Source organism: Oryctolagus cuniculus, chromosome 1, assembly GCF_964237555.1.
Source record: "Oryctolagus cuniculus chromosome 1, mOryCun1.1, whole genome shotgun sequence".
In the NCBI taxonomy this organism is placed as follows: Eukaryota; Metazoa; Chordata; class Mammalia; order Lagomorpha; family Leporidae; genus Oryctolagus; species Oryctolagus cuniculus.
In genome coordinates this window covers 56,360,331-56,383,669 of record NC_091432.1, presented here as the reverse complement: position 1 = coordinate 56,383,669, position 23,339 = coordinate 56,360,331, and the positions used below count along the sequence as shown (strand labels likewise).

At 41.0% G+C, this 23,339-nt stretch overlaps 1 protein-coding gene and 1 long non-coding RNA gene across 8 annotated transcripts in view; one reads left to right on the top strand and one right to left on the bottom strand.

The window, feature by feature from the left end:
• SBF2 (SET binding factor 2) overlaps positions 1-23,339 on the bottom strand; it is a 523,890-nt gene that overhangs the window by 12,240 nt on the left and 488,311 nt on the right. For all 7 annotated transcript variants that reach the window (XM_070073459.1, XM_008266103.4, XM_002708809.5 and 4 more), the window contains one exon: positions 3,193-3,319. In XM_070073459.1, the coding sequence (XP_069929560.1) occupies positions 3,193-3,319 (127 nt within the window). The remainder of the gene's footprint in view (positions 1-3,192; positions 3,320-23,339) is intronic.
• LOC127484371 (uncharacterized) lies at positions 1,382-22,850 on the top strand. Its single transcript, XR_007911279.2, has 3 exons — positions 1,382-1,892; positions 14,421-14,515; positions 19,665-22,850. It is a non-coding gene; the product is annotated as an uncharacterized lncRNA (long non-coding RNA).

Sequence of the window (23,339 nt, the reverse complement as noted above, 5' to 3'; positions counted from 1 at the left end):
TCCCAGGCCACAGCAGAGCTGGATCAGAAGAGGAGCAGCTGGGACAAGAACCAGTACCCATATGGGATGCTGGCGCTGCAGGCAGAAGCTTAGCCTACTATGCCATAGCGCCAGCCCCACCAATGGACTTTTCTTACAACGTCCATATGGCTGACTTAGAGAAACAGGCACACATATAGGGAACACCTTCAAAAGCTCAAATCAGGGATCAGTACTGTGGCATAGCAGGTTAAGTTACTGCTTGGGACATCAGCATACCTTATGGGAGTACTGGTTCAAGTCCTGGCTATTCTGCTTTCAACACAGCTTCCTGCTAATGTGCCTGCAAAGGCAGCAGAGGATGGACCAAGTATTTGGGCCCTTGCCACCTGCATGGCAGACCAGGATGGAGTTCTTGGGCCTGGCTTTGGCCTGGCCCAGCCCAGGTTGTGGTGGCCATTTTGAGAGTGAACTAGCGGATGGAAGATGTGTCTGTCTCTCTCTCTCTCCTTTTCAAATAATTTTTTTTTTTTTTTTACAAAAAAGAGTTCAAATCATCAGATAGCTGGTGCCAAATCCTATCAAATGTCCGTCCACTCTGTAACCCAGCATGTAGTAATCAGCAAATTAATATTCCAGGGTATGACTGATGAATTATTCCATCAGCAGTGGTTGACATTCCTCCCTCTTCACATTGTAGATCTTGGCAGGTAGAGGGTAGTTACCACAGCTGTTCTGAAATGCTGCTTCCCTGTGAAGGCCTGGTAACTAGTGTGTCCATTCAAACAGGAACGGACCTCAAGGAGAAAACCCAGGCTGGACTAGGGACACAAAACCAGGCTCCTCTGATGCTCATCAGGAGGGTGGCTGTTGGATAGCCCCTATGTCCAGAGAGGGGTTGGACAAATGATGTCCAAGGATACTCAGCAAACTCAGCAATGACAGTTTAAGATCTGAAGTGCCTATTCATGTGTTTAAAGAGAAAACATATATAGGACACAGGATGGAAATAATTACATTCTCAAATAACCACATAATTGTTCAATATATACCAAAACCATATCCTTTTAATCCATATCATCTTATTTAATCATTTCAGCAGCCCCATGTGATAGGGCAAATATCCTCGTTCAGTTTTTCAGGTGAGGAAACACGTTGAGAGTGAGGAAGTGATTGACCCAAAGGCACACACGTGATCCCTCAGTGCAGGGGTGGCTCTCAGCCTCAGCACAACAATGCGACAGGACCTTTGCTACCAGACTGCATTCCCAGCCATAAAAGCTGCTGACGCCTCAGCCACACCATCACAGATGGAGACTTCAGTAGTGGGCTGTTGCCTGGATGCTGGGAATTGTAAAAGCTCCCCAGGTAATTCTAACATTCCGTCACAAAGTGCCAGACCTCACTGCTTCTCTAATGGAGAACCACCACCTGATAGAGCAAAAGCCTTGGTCGTTGGCCACATCTGCGTGTTGCTAAGAATTTGCTGATCAGTTTAATTTATTAAAACAAACTGTTCTACTAAAAATCAGAATCAAACAAAACACTACTCTAGGGAAATAAAACCTCTCACACCGATGTCTGCAATATGCTGTTCCTGTCAGGGGTCAGGCTCAGTGACATGGTGACCCTCAGTCACACGGGTCAGGTCAGGCTGCTCAAACCCAGCCTGAGGCAGCTGCACTCCTTCCCTCCCCACGGTGCAGTGCTTTAGAAATTAAGGTTTCTGATTGTGATGTGGGGAATGACAATTCTATGAGTCAACAAAGGCCTGGAAGTATAAACAGGATGGGAAATGGTCTTGCCAGTGCTGTCTCCTTTTCCAAAAGAATGAGACCTCCTAGTAGACCATCTCAATAGCATGTCCTGGAAAGCAGCACTTCCCGACTTTAGATTTTACACTGAGAACATCAGTAAGTATTTTCTTGACACTAAAAGAGTCCTCTTTATGAATATTCCTCTTTTTGATTCCGTGCATACAAAACACTGAACACAGCTGATTTTTTTTGTCTTTTTGGCAATAAGAGCCATGTGTATTTGCCTCCTGCCCCCCACCCAAAGAGCAAAAGTTAAACAGTGTAAAATCCTCTTGGGAAATGTTCTGTAGCAGCTGATGGATTTCCAGCTAAAATAACGATAGTGATGTCTAAAATTTGAGTGCTTACTATGTGCCAGCAACTTTACAACTCTTCCTTCATGTGATCACCATGGCCCTAAGGAGTGGGCGCTTTATCATCATTATAAAGATGAGGAAACGGGGGCTCAGACAAGCACCCGACTCTCCCCAAGTATTCAGCTGGGAGTGCTGGAACTTAACCTTGGTTGGCATGCTCCAGGGCTAGTCAAACCTTCGAGGGAGGGCACCTTTCTTACCAGCGTGTACCAGAGATGGAAAAAAACAATTCAAACACTTCTCTCAAAATGGTGGGATCACTCTGAAGTGTTAAGAAAGTAAACAGATTTAACTAGTATTTTAAAAAACATTTTATTTATTTGAAAGGCAAAGTGACAGGGAGAAACAGAGACAGAAAGAGACCTTCCATCCACTGGTTCAACCCCCAGATGGGCTCAATGACTTCTGATATGGGATATTGGTGTTATAAGTAGCAGCTTAACCCACTGTGCCACAATGCTGCCCTCCCCTGCCCCTGATTTAACTTTGCAAAGATGTTTCAGAAATGACCTTTGCCATTCACAAGAGCTAACATAACATTTAATCCCAGAACACGGGCAGTTCTTCATATTCATTCTACACTCATACTTTGAAGTAAGATCACAACTCTGAGCTTGTCATATTTGGGGTAATTACATCACCAGATTCATCATTAAAAACACGCAAAACTGGGCTGGAATTGTGGCTAATGGGTTAGGCTTCCATCTGCAATGCTAGAATTCCATGTGGGTGCTGATTCAAGTTCTGGCTGCTCCACTTCTGATCCAGCTGCCTGCTAATGCACTTGGGAGAGCAGCAGAAAATGGTGTAAGTCCTTGGGCTCCTGTACCCATGTGGGAAACCAGATGAAGTTCCTGGCTCTTGACTTTGGCCTGACCGAGCCCTAGCTGTTGCAACCATATGGGGAGTGAATCAGAGGATGGAAGACCTCTCTATGTCTCCCTCTATGTAACTTTGCCTTTCAAATAAATAAAATAAACTTTTTAAAAAAACATGCAAAACTAACAAAAAAGATGGAACCAGGGCATACAAAAACTTACCATGCTCTAACCTTTCATAGTCTGAATCCAGAAGAAATGTTTTAAAACGATTAGAAACATAGTGGAAGGCCAGGAACTTTAAATAATAGAGATTGAATTCAAACTCTGTTGGATATTGATTGTGAACCTGAAACACATAAGTTAAATAAAAGATGAAGAAGCAAACAGAACAAAACATGGATGTCATGCCACTGAATGCTGACCTGAAATATGCAGGAGACCAGTGGATCATTCATTCAACAAATACCTGTATCCCTATTGTATGTGGAGATGGGAAGGGAACCAGTTCTCTTCAGCACCACTATGTGCCACACACCACACTAGAGAGGTTCATAAAGTAATCTTATGTAATCTTTGTAACATTGCAATACACACATTATTAGTCCCACTTTACATCTGAGGAAGTTTAGGATCTAGGCATTTGTGGTGTAATACAGTGAAACATGGTAAGAAAAACCATACTTAAGAAGAGGTGGTGGCTTAAAGGGACAGCAAGAGATGCTTTCTGGACAAAAGAAATGTAAATTTGTCTGAAGGCTATCCAGAGGGAGGCAACAGAGAGAGAGAGAGAGAGAGAGAGAGAGAACATATTCAAGAGAAAGATTAAGGCTCCAGAAAAGCCAGAATGAATGAGGCTAGGAGAAGAACCTTAGAAATCAGGAGGGATGGGAGGGGTGGGAGGGTGCACAAAGATATGTTCTAGTGTGAAGAGAACTAGAAGGTTATACCTTTTAACCTTAATTTCTCACCAGTAAATTAGACAGTGAGGTCACTGGAATAGGAGTAAGGATGAGAAATTGCTACAGGAGGGAGAGGACAGGGCAAAGCTTGGAACAGTGACTGAGCTATAGCACGCTTTACACACACTGTATGCAGCTCTGCGGAGCCATCTTATACAGGCAGAAGGTGGGCCGATGCCCTTGTGACACGCCCCAGTCCGCCAGCAATCTCACCTCTATTGCTCAATCTCTCATGACCAGCTACAGAATTTTGTTTGGATGAGATAAGTTCCAATCATAATGGTACTTGCTTAAAAGCTGTTTCAAATGAACACTACAGGCAGGCTGTCTAGAAGTCAGCTTTCTTCCTCATGTTTAATTTGGCAATGTGTACTCACAGTTGGTCAGCTGAAGAGAGCAGGCATGTGTGTAATATGTTGATTGTCCAGTGGGCCAATGGGAATTCAAAGTTATCATCTGGATGTTATTTATCAAAATTTAGAGACACAGTGTTCTGTGATAATGAAAGCATTTTATCCCTGGCTTTTTAACTGAACTAAAATTTTAGCTTATAAATACTAAAAAATGAAACAGATTTTAGGAAGATGTATTAAAGGAGTGTGGTTCTTATGCAGTGGGCCTGCACACTGGGAAGGTGCTTCCTGAAGTGGTCTACACAGCTAGGCAGCGTGCTGTTCTCTAGCTGTGAGCGCTTGTATTAAGTATGAATCATCCCATCAGTGAAGGGAGTAGACACCATGGCTTTCCTGTGATTACGGTAAACAACTAATTATAAAGGCTAAGCATATTTGAAGCATTTGCAGTTATAATAAAGCCTGTCAATCGGACACATATTTAAGAAGCAACATTATTATTTTGCAGCACTATAACTGGGCATAAAAATAAGTTGATCTAAGTAGTTGTTATAATTAGTGATACCTTCTTCCATAACTGAAAATGACATTTTTAAAAATACCTTTTCTTTCCTTGCTCTGCTAATTGTCTATGTGTTTGTCTCAATTGTCTGCCATGACCCCTAATGCAGCAATTCTCAAACACTTGCCCCTACTGATACTAATGCAAACCAGAAGGTGGCCCTGGGTTTGAGTCTCTAATAGCCTGGTTCTCTGGTGTTCCTGGCCCTCATCTTAAGCATTACACAGTCCTCAAGTTTTCCCTCAACCTGTCCCTTAATATTCTTAGACTTTCTAAGTCCAAGTCCTTGGATTGGAATCAACAGCACCATGCCATTGAGACAGCGTGCACATAATGCAGAGGGGAGACTCAGACTGTAGGTGGGCGACAGAAGGGCACAGGCCAGCTGAGCATGCACTGGGCTCCCTCCCATCTGACAGTCTTGGGAGGAAAGATCTGCAATGTGCTAGGTTAGGAGGACTCCATGAACAATCAGAATAAACATTCTGTAGTCCCAGGCAAGCCTGGTTCACTGTTACCAGGGGAAGGACTGTTCAGGTTTTTTTCTATTGGCCTAATCCATGACAAGTCCTAAAAACTTTTAAAAGCTTTTATTAAACAAAGTCCTTCAAATAAAATTGCCTTCAATGACTGTTCTCCATAGAAACCACTTAACTCACACATACCTGTATCTTTCCCCCTGATTATTCTGATATTTAATATGTTCAGTACTATTATTTTGAAGACCTGCTTCTGGGATAAAGTATAATGAAAAGAATGAATATAACCTCAAGTTGAACTTCCAGGCATTTCAAGGAGATCATATGCTATAGACTAAAAGCCAAACTCCTCTGCGAGTGGAAAAACGCTTTCATAGCCCGTGGCATTGAGCGATTGGCCTGCCACAAACCCTGCCTTCTACTATCATGGTGAAAAACTTAGACACTTTTCCAAGGCCTTGGCACTCACACTGATGGAACTGGAATTGGTGCGTCTAAGACAGCATCAAGGTGTGAGTGCCTGGAGGCCTTGTGCTTGTGTCCTTGTGTATGTGCCACCATGGTAACTGCTTGGGACTGAAGAAAATTCTGCCCCCAAAGCAGCATTAATGAATAATCAGTTTTACTGGAAGTGGAAGAGCAGATTTTTATTATTGTTTTTAAATTCTTCAGCAACAGACAGAGTAGCAAGCCTGTGAGAATTTTTTCAATGGAAAAAAATAAAGTTAGATCAACTGAATGCTGGGTTGATTAGTCTTATACACCACACTGGGATTGGCATTAAGTAACCTAGGAATCATCTGAAATGTCTTTCTACCATAATGGAAAAAGAAATGAAGAGCTAGCAGAGTTCACAAGACAAAAAATTCAGTGCTTAGATTTCTAGCATGCAAAAAAAAAAAAAAAATCATTTTCTCCATTTGGTCCTACACCAGGGACTCAGCCTGTCTAGTTCTTTGAATTCTTCTATTCTTCAACAAGACACTACACTCTTTTGCCCTATCAAACCATAGTGATCTCCAAAAGGCATAATCCATGTACTTACCCTTTTATCAATTTTTCTTTTAAATATTTTTGAGAGAGACTGACCCACCTCCCAGCTGCTGGTTCACTCCCCAGATGCTCACAACAGCCATGGCTGAGCCTGGTGGAAGCCAGCAGCTGGGACCTTAATTGAGGTCTGCCATGTGGGTGGTGGAAACCTTACTGAGCCATCATCTGCTGCCTCCCAGGGTGTGCATGAGCAGGAAGCTGGAATTGGAAGCAGAGCCAGGGCAGTATGGGATGTTGGCTTCCCAAGTGGTGTTTTTTTTTTAAATTTTTTTTTTTATTTTTTGACAGGCAGAGTGGACAGTGAGAGAGAGAGACAGAGAGGAAGGTCTTCCTTTGCCGTTGGTTCACCCTCCAATGGCCACCACGGCTGGCACGCTGCGGCCGGCGCACCGTGCTGATCCGAAGGCAGGAGCCAGGAGCCAGGTGCTTTTCCTGGTCTCCCATGGGGTGCAGGGCCCAAGCACCTGGGCCATCCTCCACTGCACTCCCTGGCCACAGCAGAGAGCTGGCCTGGAAGAGGGGCAACCGGGACAGAATCTGGCGCCCCGACCGGGACTAGAACCCGGTGTGTCGGTGCCGCTAGGCGGAGGATTAGCCTAGTGAGCCACGGCGCCGGCCCCAAGTGGTGTTTTTTTTTTTTTTTTTTTTTTTATCTTTTATTTAATGAATATAAATTTCCAAAGTACGACTCATGGGTTACAATGGCTTTCCCCCCCATACCGTCCCTCCCACCCACAACCCTCCCCTTTCCCACTCCCTCTCCCCTTCCATTCACATCAAGATTCATTTTCGATTATCTTAATATACAGAAGATCAGCTTAGTATACCTTAAGTAAGGATTTCAACAGTTTGTTCCCACACAGAAACATAAAGTGAAAAATAATAGATGATTTTTTTTTTAAATCATGATGAAATCAGATCAGACCTATTGTCATGTTTAATCCCAGTGAGAGTCAAGTTGGGAATTGATAATTTCTTTTTTTTTTTTTTTTTTTTTTACAGAAGATCAGTTTAGTGTACATTAAGTAAAGATTTCAATCGTTTGCACCCCCATAGAAACACAAAGTGAAATATACTGTTTGAGTACTCGTTATAGCATTAAGCCTCAGTGTACAGCACATTAAGGACAGAGATCCTACATGAGGAGTAAGTGCACAGTGACTCCTGTTGTTGACTTTACAAATTGACACTCCTGTTTATGGCATCAATAATCTCCCTATGCACCAGTCATGAGTTTCCAAGGCTATGGAAGCCCCTTGAGTTCTCCGACTCTTATCTTGTTTAGACAAGGTCATAGTCAAAGTGGAGGTTCTCTCCTCCCTTCAGAGAAAGGCACCTCCCTCTTTGAAGACCTGTTCTTTCCACTGGGATCTCACTCACAGAGATCTTTTTGCCAGAGTGCCTTGGCTTTCCATGCCTGAAATACTCTCATGGGCTTTTCAGCCAGATCCGAGTGCCTTTAGGGCTGATTCTGAGGCCAGAGTGCTATTTAGGACATCCGCCATTCTATGAGGCTGCTGAGTATCTCACTTCCCATGTTGGATCACTCTCCCCTTTATTTATTCTATCGGTTAGTGTTAGCAGATACTAGACTTGTTTATGTGCTCCCTTTGACTCTTAGTCCTTTCATTATGATCAATTGTGAACTGAAATTGATCACTTGGACTAGTGAGATGGCATTGGCACATGCCACCTTGATGGGATTGAATTGGAATCCCCTGGTATGTTTCCAACTCTACCAATTGGGGCAAGTCAGCCTGAGCATGCCCCAAATTATACATCTCTTCCCTCTCTTATTCCCACTTTTATGTTTAACAGGGATCACATTTCAGTTAATTTTCAACACTTAAGAATAACTGTGTGATAATTACAGAATGAAACCAGTCATATTAAGTAGAACAGACAAAAAAAAAATACTATGAGGGATAATATATTAAGTTGTCCATTAGCAGTCAGGGCTATGCTGATCAAGTCACCATTTCCCATAGTGTCCATTTCACTTCAGGAGGTTTCCTTTTTGGTGTTCAGTCAGTTGTCACCGATCAGGGAGAACATATGGTATTTGTCCCTTTGGGACTGGCTTACTTCACTCAGCATGATGTGTTCCAGATTCCTCCATTTTGTTGCAAATGACTGGATTTCGTTGTTTCTTACTGCGGTATAGTATTCTAAAGAATACATATCCCATAATTTCTTTATCCAGTCAACCATTGATGGGCATTTAGGTTGGTTCCAGGTCTTGGCTATTGTGAATTGTGCTGCAATAAACATTAGGGTGCAGACCGCTTTTTTCTTTATCAATTTAAACTCCTTTGGGTAAATTCCAAGGAGTGGGATGGCTGGGTCGAACGGTAGGGTTATCTTCAGGTTTCTGAGGAATCTCCAGACTGATTTCCATAGTGGCTTGACCAGTTTGCATTCCCACCAACAGTGGGTTAGAGTCCCTTTTTCCCCACATCCTCGCCAGCATCTGTTGTTGGTAGATTTCTGTATGTGAGCCATTCTAACCGGGGTGAGGTGAAACCTCATTGTGCTTTTGATTTGCATTTCCCTGATTGCTAGTGACCTTGAACATTTTTTCATGTGCCTGTTGGCCATTTGGATTTCCTCTTTTGAAAAATGTCTATTGAAGTCCTTGGCCCATCTCTTAAGTGGGTTGTTGGTTTTGTTTTTGTGGAGTTTCTTGATCTCTTTGTAGATTCTGGTTATTAACCCTTTATCTGTTGCATAGTTTGCAAATATTTTTTCCCATTCTGTTGGTTGTCTCTTCACTCTCCTGACTGTTTCTTTTGCAGTACAGAAACTTCTCAATTTGATGCAATCCCAATAGTTGATTTTGGCTTTGACTGTCTGTGCCTCCCGGGTCTTTTCCAGAAATTCTTTGCCTGTGCCAATATCTTGAAGGGTTTCTCCAATGTTCTCTAATAACTTAATGGTGTCAGGACGTAGATTTAGGTCTTTAATCCACGTTGAGTGGATTTTTGTGTAAGGTGTAAGGTAGGGGTCTTGCTTCATGCTTCTGCACATGGAAATCCAGTTTTCCCAGCACCATTTATTGAATAGACTGTCCTTGCTCCAGGAATTAGTTTTAGATCCTTGATCAAATATAAGTTGGCTGTAGATGTTTGGGTTGATTTCTGGTGTTTCAATTCTGTTCCATTGGTCTATCCATCTGTTTCTGTACCAGTACCATGCTGTTTTGATTACAACTGCCCTGTAGTATGTCCTGAAGTCTGGTATTGTGATGCCTCCGGCTTTGTTTTTGTTGTACAAGAATGCTTTAGCTATTCGAGGTCTCTTGTGCCTCCATATGAATTTCAGCATCATTTTTTCTAGGTCTGCGAAGAATGTCTTTGGTATCTTGATTGGGATTGCATTGAATCTATAAATTGCTTTTGGGAGAATGGACATTTTGATGATGTTGATTCTTCCAATCCATGAGCATGGAAGATTTTTCCATTTCTTGGTATCCTCTTCTATTTCTTTCTTTAAGGTTTTATAATTTTCATCGTAGAGATCTTTAACATCCTTGGTTAAGTTTATTCCAAGGTATTTGATTGTTTTTGTAGCTATTGTGAATGGGATTGATCTTAGCAGTTCTTTCTCAGTCATGGCATTGCTTGTGTATACAAAGGCTGTTGATTTTTGTGCATTGATTTTATATCCTGCCACTTTGCCAAACTCCTCTATGAGTTCCAATAGTCTCTTAGTAGAGTTCTTTGGATCCTCTAAGTACAGAATCATATCGTCTGCAAAGAGGGATAGTTTGACTTCTTCCTTCTTGATTTGTATTCCTTTGATTTCTTTTTCTTGTCTGATGGCTCTGGCTAAAACTTCCAGAACTATGTTAAATAGCAGTGGTGAGAGTGGGCATCCCTGCCTGGTGCCAGATTTCAGTGGAAATGATTCCAACTTTTCCCCATTCAATAGGATGCTGGCTGTGGGTTTTTTATAAATTGCTTTGATTATATTGAGGAATGTTCCTTCTATACCCAATTTGCTTAGAGTTTTCATCATGAAAGGGTGTTGAATTTTATCAAATGCTTTCTCTGCATCAATTGAGATAACCATATGGTTTTTCTTCTGCAGTCTGTTAATGTGGTGAATCACATTGATTGATTTGCGAATGTTGAACCATCCCTGCATACCAGGGATGAATCCCACTTGGTCTGGGTGGATGATTTTCCTGATGTGTTGTTGTATTCTATTGGCCAGAATTTTATTGAGGATTTTTGCGTCTATGTTCATCAGGGATATCGGTCTGTAATTTTCTTTCAGTGCTGCATCTTTCTCTGGCTTAGGGATTAAGGTGATGCTGGCTTCATAGAAAGAATTTGGGAGGATTCCCTCTTCTTCGATTGTTCTGAATAGTTTGAGAAGAAATGGGATTAGTTCTTCTTTAAATGTCTGGTAGAATTCAGCAGTGAATCCATCTGGTCCTGGGCTTTTCTTTGTTGGGAGGGCCTTTATTACTGTTTCAATTTCTGTTTCAGTTATGGGTCTATTTAGGTTTTCGATGTCTTCCTGGTTCAATTTAGGTAGGTTGCATGTGTCCAGGAATCTATCCATTTCTGATAGGTTTTCCTGTTTGCTGGCATACAGGTCCTTGTAGTAATTTCTGATGATTCTTTTTATTTCTGTGGTGTCTGTTGTTACGTTTCCTTTTTCATCTCTGATTTTATTGATTTGGGTCTTTTCTCTTCTTTTTTTAGTTAGTTGGGCCAATGGGGTGTCAATTTTGTTTATTTTTTCAAAAAACCAGCTTCTCGCTTGGCTGATTTTTTGTAATGTTTTTTTGGATTCAATCCTGTTAATTTCTTCTCTGGTTTTAATTATTTCTCTTCTCCTACTTGATTTGGGTTTGGTTTGCTGCAGTTTTTCTAGGTCCTTGAGGTGCGCTGAAAGCTCATTGATTTGGTACCTTTCCAATTTCTTGATATAGGCACCTATTGCTATAAATTTGCCTCTCAATACTGCTTTTGCTGTATCCCATAAGTTTTGATATGTTGTGTTGTTGTCTTCATTTACTTCCAGAAAGTTTTTGATTTCTCTTTTGATTTCTTGAATGACCCAGTGTTCATTCAGGAGCATGTTGTTCAGTCTCCATGTGTTTGCATACTTTCTGGGGTTTCCTGAGTTGCTAATTTCCAGCTTCATCCCGCTGTGGTCTGAGAAGCTGCATGGTATGATTCTAATTCTTTTAAATTTGCTGAGACTTGCTTTATGGCCTAGTATGTGATCAATCCTAGAGAAGGTTCCATGCGCTGCTGAGAAGAATGTGAAGTCTGTAGATGTAGGGTTGAAAGTTCTGTAGATATCTGTTAGATCCATTTGGGCAATAGTGTCAATTAAATCTGCTGTTTCCTTGTTGATCTTCTGTCCGGATGATCTGTCTATTTCTGAGAGTGGAGTATTGAAGTCCCCCAGTACTATTGTATTGGAATCTAAATCTCCCTTTAAGTCCCTTAACATATCTTTTAAATAGACCGGTGCCCTGTAATTAGGTGCATATACATTTATAATAGTTACATCTTCCTGTTGAATTGAACCCTTAATCATTATATAGTGTCCCTCTTTGTCTCTCTTAACAGTTTTTGTATTAAAGTTTATTTTGTCTGATATTAATATGGCTACACCTGCTTTTTTTTGGTTTCTGTTGGCATGGAATATCTTTTTCCAACCTTTCACTTTCAGTCTGCATGCCTCTTTGTTAGAGAGATGTGTTTCTTGTAGGCAACAAATAGTTGGGTTGTGTTCTGTGAGCCAGTCAGCCAAACGGTGTCTTTTAACTGAAGAATTCAGACCATTAATGTTCAATGTGACAATTGATATGTAGTGACTTTGCCCTGCCATTTTCCCGGAAATATTTTCTAGTATATGCTTTGAGCTTCCCATGCTCTTTTACTGGTAGGTGTTCTTCCTTTCCCTTCTTTCATATTGATGGCCGTGTTTCTGTGTTTCTGAGTGTAGCACATCTTTAAGTATCTTTTGCAGGGCCGGACGAGTGGCCACAAAGTCCTTCAATTTCTGTTTGCTATGAAAGGTCTTTATTTCACCTTCATTCACAAATGAGAGCTTGGCAGGATATAATATTCTGGGCTGGCAATTTTTCTCTCTTAACACCTGTGCTATGTCTCGCCATTCCCTCCTGGCTTGTAGGGTTTCTGATGAGAAGTCAGCTGTGAGTCTGATTGGAGATCCTCTGAGAGTAATCTGACGTTTCTCTCTTGCACATTTTAGGATCTTTTCTTTATGTTTCACTGTGGTAAGTTTAATTACCACGTGTCGTGGTGAGGATCTCTTTTGGTCATGTTTATTGGGGGTTCTATGAGCTTCCTGTACTAGGATATCTCTGTCCTTCTCCAAACCTGGAAAGTTCTCTGCTAGTATCTCACTAAAAAGGCCTTCCAATCCTTTCTCTCTCTCCATGCCTTCAGGAACTCCTAGAACTCGAATGTTGGTTTTTTTTAATAGTATCCTGTAGATTCCCAACAATATTTTTTAGGTTTCTAATTTCCTCTTCTTTTCTTTGGTTTGACTGTATGTTTTCCTGTGCTCTATCTTCTAAGTCCGATATTCTCTCTTCTGCTTCACCCATTCTGTTTTTAAGGCTTTCTAATGTGTTTGTCATTTGATCTATTGAGCTCTTCATTTCATTTTGATTTCTCTTGACTATTACACTTTCCTGTTCTACTAGTTTCTGAGTTTCATTTTGACTCTTCCTTAAAATTTCATTTTCACGAGAGAGATTTTCAATCTTGTCCGTTAAGGATTTCTGTAGTTCAAGGATTTGCTTTTGAAAACTTCTAAATGTTCTTATCATAAATTTTTTGAAATCCGTATCTTGCATTTCTTCTATCTCATCATCTTCATACTCTTGGCTTGGGGTGTTTTGCTTATTTGGAGGCATCATAGTGTCATCGTTGATCTTGCTCCCTCTATTTCTGTGTTTGTTACTCGGCATAGTTAATTCTTCTTGCGTCACTGTGCGTTTTTTTTTTTCTTTTTCTTTTTTTTTTTTTTTATACTGTGTCCCTGTTAAGTGGACTGCCTGCTGTTGGAGGAGCCTTGGAGGCTTGAGATGGGTGTGGCCTGAGAGCTCTGCCTGGTTCTTCCTGGTTAAGGGTGTGCAAAGGTGACACCCTCAGGTTATGCGTGGTAAATCTCTCTCTTTTTATTTATTTATTTATTTTATTTATTCAGGGGGTAAGTAACACCGCAGGGCAGGGCTGTGCAGCATTGATGGTATTTAGCTTCCAGTCTTTGGCTCCTCTGGACTCCCACTGGGTTGCCTAGGCTACTGAATTGTAGTGACTCAGTTCCTTAACTCTCCCCCATTGATATGTAAATCCAAAGAGGAGGCCTGCTCTTTGTCTCTTGGGAATTCTTCAAGTGTTGCAGTCTTCTAACCTTTGCAAGGTTAGGGGGAAGAGAAACCCCGAAGCTTTTTTTTTCCTTCTTTCCGGTAGTGAGTTTGCTGCACTTTCTGGCCCCCCTCTAGATTCTGACCCCTGTTTCCCCACCAATGTCTCGGGTTATTGAGCTCACCTCCCCTTCCAGCGCCGATGTGTGGAGCCCTGAGCGTCCCAAGTCTCCCCGCTGTTGTCTGTGTGGGGTGCACTCCCCTTGGAGCACTGTCGCGTAGACCCTGGGGCTTCTGCGGCTGGGTCCCGCAACTTGGCTTCCACGCGGTGGCCGACCTTGTTCTCCCAGTAGGTCCTCCAATTCACGCCTGCTCCATCCAGAAGGGTTTCCCCTGCAATTTTTGGTTCTATTTTCTGCGGCTACCGTAACTCCCCTTTTATTAAACTAAATTTTCCCAGACTATCGGTGCGCGCCCTCACTATTCCGCCATCTTGGCTCCGCCCCCACCAAGTGGTGTTTTTAACCATTGTAATACATGCCTATCCCTAACCTGAGAAAATCTGAAATATCCATACAGCTATAAAATCAATACCAAGGTAAAAATAATAATGCATGCACCATCCATAGTTTCATTGTACCCTTTTTGCCTCTCCCTGCACCCCTCCCTTGTTTTTAGTCACTACAGATAAGTTTGCATTTACTAGAACTTTACATACAGAATCAGAAGTATGAGGATCCTTCAAAAAGTTCATGGAAGAACAGAATTAAAAGGTAAGTTGATATGGATACAAAAAGATTTTGAAGTATGTGCCTTTTTTTTTTTTTTTAAAGATTTTATTTATTTATTTGACAGGTAGAGATACAGTGAGAGGGAGAGACAGAGACAAAGGTCTTCCATCTGCTGGTTTACTCTCTAAATGGCTGTAATGGCCAGAACTGGGTGATTTGGGACCAGGAGCCTCCTCTGGATCTCTCACTTGGGTGCAGGGGCCCAAGCACTTGGGCCATCTTTTACTGCTTTCCCAGGCCATTAGCAGAGAGCTGGACTGGAAGAGAAGCAGCTGGGACTAGAACCGGCGCCCATATGGGATGCTGGTGCCGTAGGTGGAGGATTAACCTACTACGCCACAGCGCCGGCCCCGTGCCCAATTTTTTTTATAATATACATTTCCAAAAAACTTTTTTTAAATTTGTTTTTTTCTTTTTTTTTTTTTTTTATTTGACAGAGTTAGACAGTGAGAGAGAAAGACAGAGAGAAAGGTCTTCCTTCCATTGATTCACCCCCCAGATGGCCACAACAGCTGGAGCTACACCAATCTGAAGCCAGGAGCCAGGTGCCTACTCCTGGTCTCCCATGGGGTGCAGGGCCCAAGCACTTGGGTTATCCTCCACTGCCTTCCCGGGCCACAGCAGAGAGCTGGACTGGAAGAGGAGCAACCGGGACTAGAACCCAGCCCCCACATGGGATGCTGGTGCCACAGGCAGAGGATTAATCAAGTGAGCCACGGCACTGGCCCCCCCAAAATTTTTTGTTTTTTTTTGTGTGTGTGTGTTTTTTTTTTTTTTTTTTTTTTTTTTTTTTTTTTTTTTGACAGGCAGAGTGGACAGTGAGAGAGAGAGACAGAGAGAAAGGTCTTCCTTTGCCGTTGGTTCACCCTCCAATGGCCGCCGCGGCCGGCGCGCTGCGGCCGGCGCACCGCGCTGATCCGATGGCAGGAGCCAGGAGCCAGGTGCTTCTCCTGGTCTCCCATGGGGTGCAGGGCCCAAGCACCTGGGCCATCCTCCACTGCACTCCCTGGCCACAGCAGAGAGCTGGCCTGGAAGAGGGGCACCCAGGACAGAATCCCGCGCCCTGACCGGGACTAGAACCCGGTGTGCCGGCGCCGCTAGGCGGAGGATTAGCCTAGTGAGCCGCGGCGCCGGCCCCCAAAATTTTTTGAAGATCCCTTGTATGTACTTTTTTTTAAAACGTGTATTTATTTATTTGAAGAAGCTACAGAGAGGCAGAGGCAGAGAGAGAGAGAGTCTTCTATCTGCCGGTTCACTCCCCAAATGGCTGAAATGGCTGGAGCTGAGCCGATCTGAAGCTAGGAGCCAGCAGCTTCTTCTGGGTTTCTCACATGGTTGCAGGGGCCTAAGCACTTGAGCCATTTTCTACTACTTTCCTAGGCCAGAGCAGATTGCTGGATCAGAAGAGGAGCAGCCAGGACTCAAACTGGCGCCCAGGTGGGATGCTGGTATTGCAGGCAGCAGCTTTACTGGCTATACCACAGTGCCGACTCCTGCATATACTCTTGTTTTTTGGTCTGCTCTAATTCACCAAGCTTATCTGAAATCCATCCATATCAGTAACTCATTCCTTTCTATTGTTCAATAGTATTCCATTGAATAGATAGGCCACAATTTGTTCATTTGCCTGTTGGTGGATAATAGCTTGTTTCCAGATTTTTGGCAATTACAAGTAAAGCTTCTGTAAGAGTTATGTACAGTTTTTGTAAGGAAATAAGCTTATGTGTCTTCTACACAAATCCCTAGAATGAAATGACTAAGTCACATGGTTAAAGTATGTTTAACTTTTAAAGAAATAGCCACATTATTTTCAAAAATGTCAATTTTGGAAATGTACAATTTTATAGTACCATCAGTAATGTTTGAAAGTTTTCATTTTTTTCCACATCCCTGTCAAAACTTGAGGTGACTAGTTTAAAAAATTTTAGCCATTTCCTACATGGGAGACTCAAAATTAAATTCCAGCTTCAGGCTGTTTCAGACATTCAGGGAGTGAACCAGTAGATAGGACATCTCTCTCTTTCTCTTCCTCTCAATTTAAAAACCAAAAATGTTACATCATAGTGGGTGAAGTGACATTGTGGTGTAGTGGGCAAAGTCTCTGCCTGTGACCCAGCATTCCATATGGGCACCAGTTCATGTCCCAGATGCTCCACTTCCAATCCAGCACACTGCTAATGGCCTGGGAAAACAGCAGAAGATGGTTCAAGTGTTTGGGCCCCTGCCACCCACATGGAAACTCTAGATGAGGCTCCTGGCTTTGACCTGGTCCAGCACTGGCTGTTGCAGCCATTTGGGGAGTGAATCAGTAGATAGAAGATGGATCTGTCTCTTCTTTCTTTCTAACTCTGACTTCCAAATAAATAAATCTTTAAAAAATGTTAAGCCATTTACAAATAGGTGGGTAGTGTTCATATCTCACTGTTACTTTAATTTGCATCTCCTAGTGAAGGAAAATATTGAGCATCTACTTGTGTGCTGATTAGCCATTCTTGGATCTTGTGAAGTCAGCACAAATATTTTGTGTATTTAGGGGCCGGCATTGTGGCATAGTGGGTAAAACCGCTGCCTGTGAACTGGCATCCCATACGGGTGCCAGTTCATGTCCCAGCTGCTCCACTTCCCATCTAGCTCCTTGCTAAGGTATTGCGAAAAGCAGCAGCAGATGGCCCAGTGGGACCATCTAGGGGGTGAACCAGCGGATGGGAGATTTCTCTTTGTCTCTCCCTCTCTGTAACTATTTAAAAAAATATTTTGTGTTATTTAAAAAATAGGCCATTTTTTATTATGTAGTTTTGAGCATTCTTTATATATTCTGTATGTAAATATTTTAGAAAATATATGCTTGCAAACATTTTCTCTTACTTTGCGATGGATCTTATTTTCTTAAGAGTGATTTTTTGAAGGACAGAAGTTTTTAAAATTTTTGACAAAGTCTATCAATTTCTTATACACAATGCTTTTGATGTTAAATCTGAGATTTCTTTGCTTAAACAAAGGTCACAAGGATTTATTTCTAGGTTTTCTTCTAGAAGGCTTATAGTATTCTTGAATTAATTTTTATGTTAGTGCTAGGAATGGAGCCATATGACTTTTCTTTTTTTAGTTTCTTAATACAGTAAATTACATTGATTCCAAAAGTGAAACCAATATTGTATTCCTGGGGTAAGCTCAGTTGGTAATGGTATACTATCCTCCTTAAATACTGTTGGATTTGATTTGTTAAACTTTTGTTTAGAAAATTTGAATGTTTTTGTGATCATCAAGGACATGGATCTACTTTTTTTTTTTTTTTTAAACTGTCTTCATCAGGGCCAGCAATGCTGGCATTATGGTTTGGTTGCAAAGTATTCCTTTTGCTTCCATTTTCAGGGAGAATGTTTTTAAAAGATTTTTATTTGTTTATTTGGAAAAGTTAGAGAGACAGACAGACAGACTTCCATCCACTGATTCACTCCCCAGTTGGCCGCAAAGGCCGGAGCTGTGCCGATCCAAAGTCATAAGCCAGGAGTTTCCGTCAGGTCTTCCCACATGGGTGCAAGGGCCCAAGGACTTGGGCCATCCTCCACTGCCTTCCCAGGCCACAGCAGAGAGCTGGATCGGAAGTGGTGCAACTGGGACTTGAACCTGCGCCCATATGGGATGCTGGCTGGGGCTTTACAGGTTACACCACAGCGCCGGCCCCACAGGGAGAATTTTTGTAGGATACAATTATTTTCTCCTTAAATGCCTGATGGAATTTACCAACGGAGGTATCTATGTCTGAAGTAGAAAGATTTTAAATATAATTTCCATTTCCTTAATAGAAGATATATAGGCCTATTCTGTTATGGAGTTTGTGTCTTTCAAAGAATTTGTTTAATATGAATTGTTGACTTTATTGGCATCAAATTGTTCATAATATTCTTTTATCTACAGACTCTGTAGTAACATTATATTGCTCCTTTCTAATATTGGTAGTTTGTGTTATTTTTTCTTCAGTCTTTTTTTTTTTTTTTGACAGGCAGAGTTAGACAGTGAGAGAGAGACAGAGAAAAAGGTCTTCCTTTCGTTGGTTCACCCCCTATATGGCTGCTACGGCTGGCGCGCTGCGCCGATCTGAAGCCAGGAGCCAGGTGCTTCTCCTGGTCTTCCATGAGGGTGCAGGGACCCAAGCACTTGGGCCATCCTCCACTGCCTTCCCGGGCCACAGCAGAGAGCTGGACTGGAAGAGGAGCAACCGGGACAGAATCTGGTGCCCCAAGCAGGACTAGAACCCGGGGTGCTGGCACCGCAGGCAGAGGATTAGCCAAGTGAGCTGCAGTGCCGGCCTCTTCAGTCTATTATTAATTTTACCTATCTCAAAGAATAGCTTTTGGTTTCATTAGTTTTCTTTATTGTTGACTGCAAGATTTTTGGAGCCTAATAGCAAGCACATTTTAAATAAATAAACGTAGCCTTCTTATATTACATAGAATTGGGAATGACAGTCATCTCAGTCAGTAAATTTTATACGAAAGTTTCCTTAACCATGACAGTGAGTGGAGTTTTAGGCCTCTCTCAGGTATCATTTGTATCCAGTTGTTCAAAATAACTCTGTATTTTTCTTGGCGAAGATTAAAAAAAAAAAACAGATTTGAAAGACTAGAGTGATAGGTATTTTGGTTTTGTTTCCATTGTGGAGTGAGACATGTCAGTTTCACTTATTTATAGGAACGGAATCTGAAATGGAATTTGGAGAAACATGAATTTATAGGGTCTTATTTTTTGTTCCAGTGCCATTAAACTCTCTGTAAAATTTAAAGGCCCATAAAATAAGCTATGACTCAAACCCTAGGGAAAATCAAAATTTTGGGAAAATTGGATTCTGCTTTCAGGAATTAAAAATATTAATCTACAAGAGATAGTATATGCAACTATATCAACATGTGAAAAACTGGTATGGTTAGACATTCTAGAAAAGTAAGTAGCTAATACTAATTTTTGTTACTGTGCATATTAATAGTTAACAAACACTGTGTCCTTTGTACTGCTATCCACTTCACATAAGCTTTTGAAATCCTTCCATATTATATCAGCTTAAATATTAAAAGCCTCAATGCAAAACTACTTTGTTGTGAAATAGCTTAGATTATGTAATTTTTTTTGCCAGTTAATAGCTGAACCGGAAGCAGGCAGATACTGGAAACTCTTGGATATACCATGAATCCATCATCTGCAACTATTTTGCCTATGGGTAATGGAGCAATCATAGAGCAACCACCTATTATGGGGGAAGCTAAACTGCTTACAACAATATTCACACAGAAGGGTCACATATTTAACAGGCAAGTAGCTTTTCTCTTTGGAATAGGACCCAGCAGGGTACTGGCTTATGGTAACCTCAAGGAGAACCACATCACAAAGCCAGACCAGAGTGAGTCAATTTACAGTTTGAATAAACTTAGAAGGCAGAGTCAAAACTGTTATTGATTTTTCTCAACGGAGAAAATAACGAAAAAGTTCTAAATGCTTTCAAAGATTTACTTTAATTCTGAAAAAAGGGGAAGCTTCTTTAAACTTCATGTTTTTCATTCATATGGTATATATTTTAAAACTAAATTTTAGGTTAAAATTTCATCTTTGTATTTTGGATGTATTATCCTTCTGAATTTGGTTCAACTATTTTAAGAAAAGGAAGCATCCTGTAATGATATCATTCTGAGCCAATTTCTTTTACAAGTAACAAAAAATCTGCCAGATGTTGCTATTATGAAACAGTGATCTAGCATTTATAATTCATCTGACACCTGGATATACTGGCATAAACAATGGCTTTTTATATTATGAGGCAGTTCTAATTTAAGATCAGTGCCTCATTTGTTTTCTTTGTAACTTTATTAGTATTAATGGACAAGTCTAGGCATATGTCCATGGACTGCCTTTTGGCATTCAGCATGTTAGAAATGGTTAATGAGCAGAGAACACATTCCATCCGGGAAAGTTTTGCTTGCTGCTGTATAATTTTGAACTTATTTTTAAAATGTTGTTGGGCCTGGCTCTGTTGTGTCCCTGAGAGACTAAGGACAGCACTAATTTGAATTATTCAGTAAAAGCTAGAGTCATGTACAGCACTAGTGTTCACTTGAAAGTCATCCAAAGAAGGCATTTTCTAATGCCCCAAAGCAGTAAGTAGGTGATGATGAAACACTACCTTATAATTAAGTCAGCAAGAGTCACTATTTGTTAACTATAGTCTTCTTAGACTCCTCTGTTTTTGAATGAATAAACAATTCCTTTCAGCACAGAATAATTTGCTTCACCAAAGCTGATACCTGTTGTGGCCAAGCATCCTTTAAATACTGCAATTAAGGTCATACATTTGCTTTGCCATAACCTGTCTGCTTGCTAGTTATTGTATATGATGTATGGGTCAACAATTTGAAAAAAATCTGTTTTAATTAAAAATGTTTCAATGTGGTACATCTATATTTGAAATCATACTAATGGGGTCTTTAGACCCTGAAACTATTGCTTCCTACAGTTTGTGAATGATTCATGTATAAATAATTGAGCTTTTGCTAAAAGTCAACTTCTGTTTTTGATTTCAGAACTGGTTTACAGGAAGCATTTAAATTTTAACTATTTAAAATAAACAGATAACAGAAATTAAACTCTTATCCAAGTTGCTTTATATAACTTGTAACTTAAGCATCTGTTGCAATGTATGTATTTTAAAGGTAACAGGAATGTAACATATCTCATTTTATGTTAATTTGCTTTACTCATACTACCTAAGGGGTGTTCACAGAACACAGATTACTTTCCAATATTCCAGTCTCTACATATTCCCGCCCTACCTTTCCCCCAACGATGAAACAGAAGCATCTACAGCATTATAATCCTAGAACATTGTGCTTGGGACACAGTGATGTTCCCACCTATGACAACAGGATGTCTTACTGCTTGTTGAGTGTATTCTTTTGCTGACTGTAATTTTTAGCTATGCAGAATTGTGAAGTTGAACAATGATACACAATATTTTTAGTACACATTTAACTTAAGCCAAATTAAGCAATGCAAACTCAGTCTCTCCCAGATCCTTCTCCCATTAAATAAACGGAATTTTTAGGAGCTATAAAACAAAAAAACAAAAAGCAAAAGGGAGTGAGGAGAATGGGAGAGGGCATGGTAGCAGGCCAAAACAATTCAATTTTTGAAAAGGTGGAAAACTGAAGGGAGAGTGGCAGTAAATGACAGATGATGGGACACTGCACTGGGATGGCTGCAGGAGAAAAACTATTTGTGAATGGAACTGTTTGCCCTGTATGTCCAGAAGGTCTCAGGACACAGAGGCCCAATACTGAGTAAGACAGGGGTGAGATGGGGCTAAAATGGGGACTAGCTGGAAGTCTACAGAGGCAATGACTAGATCCCAGGCCTTTCCTACTCCATGTAGTCACATGATTAGAGCAAGAGATTAGAGGTTTATTTTCTGGACAAAACAAAGTTGATAAGCTCTGGACTTGGGCATACCAGGCACAGCTAGGTTAGTGATAAGATTTGAGATTGAAAATAAGATGGAAAAAACTACAGGTCTGCACACTGAACTTGGGTCTCCCTGGATCCATTTCCTGCCCTGCTTCCAGGAAGCAGGAAGCCAGGCTTCTAAGTACTCTCTGGGCACCAGACTTGACAAATCCTTCTCTGGAGAAACCAGATAGCTGCTGGTTTTTTTTTTTTTTTTTTTTCAACTTCAATGTACTAAGATGGTAGATTTTCTAGTGAAAAAATACATTCCAGTTTATTGAAGTATCATTTACATGTAATAAAATTCTCCTATGTTAAATGTATAGTTTGATTAATTTTGGTACTGTACATAGCTGTGTAATTGCTACCACAGTCAAGATACCAAACAGTGCCTTGATTTCCAAGTTTGCCAAGTCATTTGTGGTCCATCTTCTCCTGACCCCAGAGCCCAGGCAACTACTCTTTTGCTTTCAGCACTACAGTTTTGCCTTTTTTCTTTTTTCAAAAAATTTCATATAGTGACCGGCTTGTGGTGTAGCAATTTAAGTCTCCACTTGGGACGCTGGCATCCCATACAGGCGCCAGTTTGAATCCTGATTGTGCACTTCTGATACAGCTCCCTACTAATGTGCCTGGGAAAACAGGCAGAACATGGCCAAAGGGCTTAGGCCTCTGCACCCATGTGGGAGACCCAGAAGAGACTTCAGGCTCCTGGCTTCAGCCTGGCTCAGCCATGGCTGTTGTGGCCATTTGGGGAGTGAACCAGCAGATTGAAGATTTTTCTAGCTCTGCCTTTCAAATAAATAAAAATAAATAATCTTTAAAAAAAGAACCTATATAGTATGTGGTATACACTAATATTTATTTTGCTTGCTTAGTATTCCATCACATGAATTTGTTTATCTGTTCACCAGCTGACAGACAATGGTGTTGTTTTTTAGGCTAATCCTTTACAGTTACACCCACTTTTCCCCATTATATCAAACTCCTGGCAACCAAGAATTTCTTCTCTGTCTCTACAATCCCGTCATTTAGGAGGATGTTATATAAGTGGAATCATACATGAAATGACCCTTTGAGATTGTTTCTCTCCCTCAATTCCAGATACTGTACTTGAGATCTATTGAAGTTGTTGCATCAATAGTTTTTTTTTTTTTTTTTTATGGTTCAGTTGTAGTCCATGGTATTGTTTATCTGTTTACCTATTGCAGAACATACTCGCCACCCTCAACCCCAGTTTTTGGTTACTATAAATAAAGGTGCTTTGAATAATACTTAGATATGAAGTGAAGTTCTTATAAACAGCACGTAGTTAGAT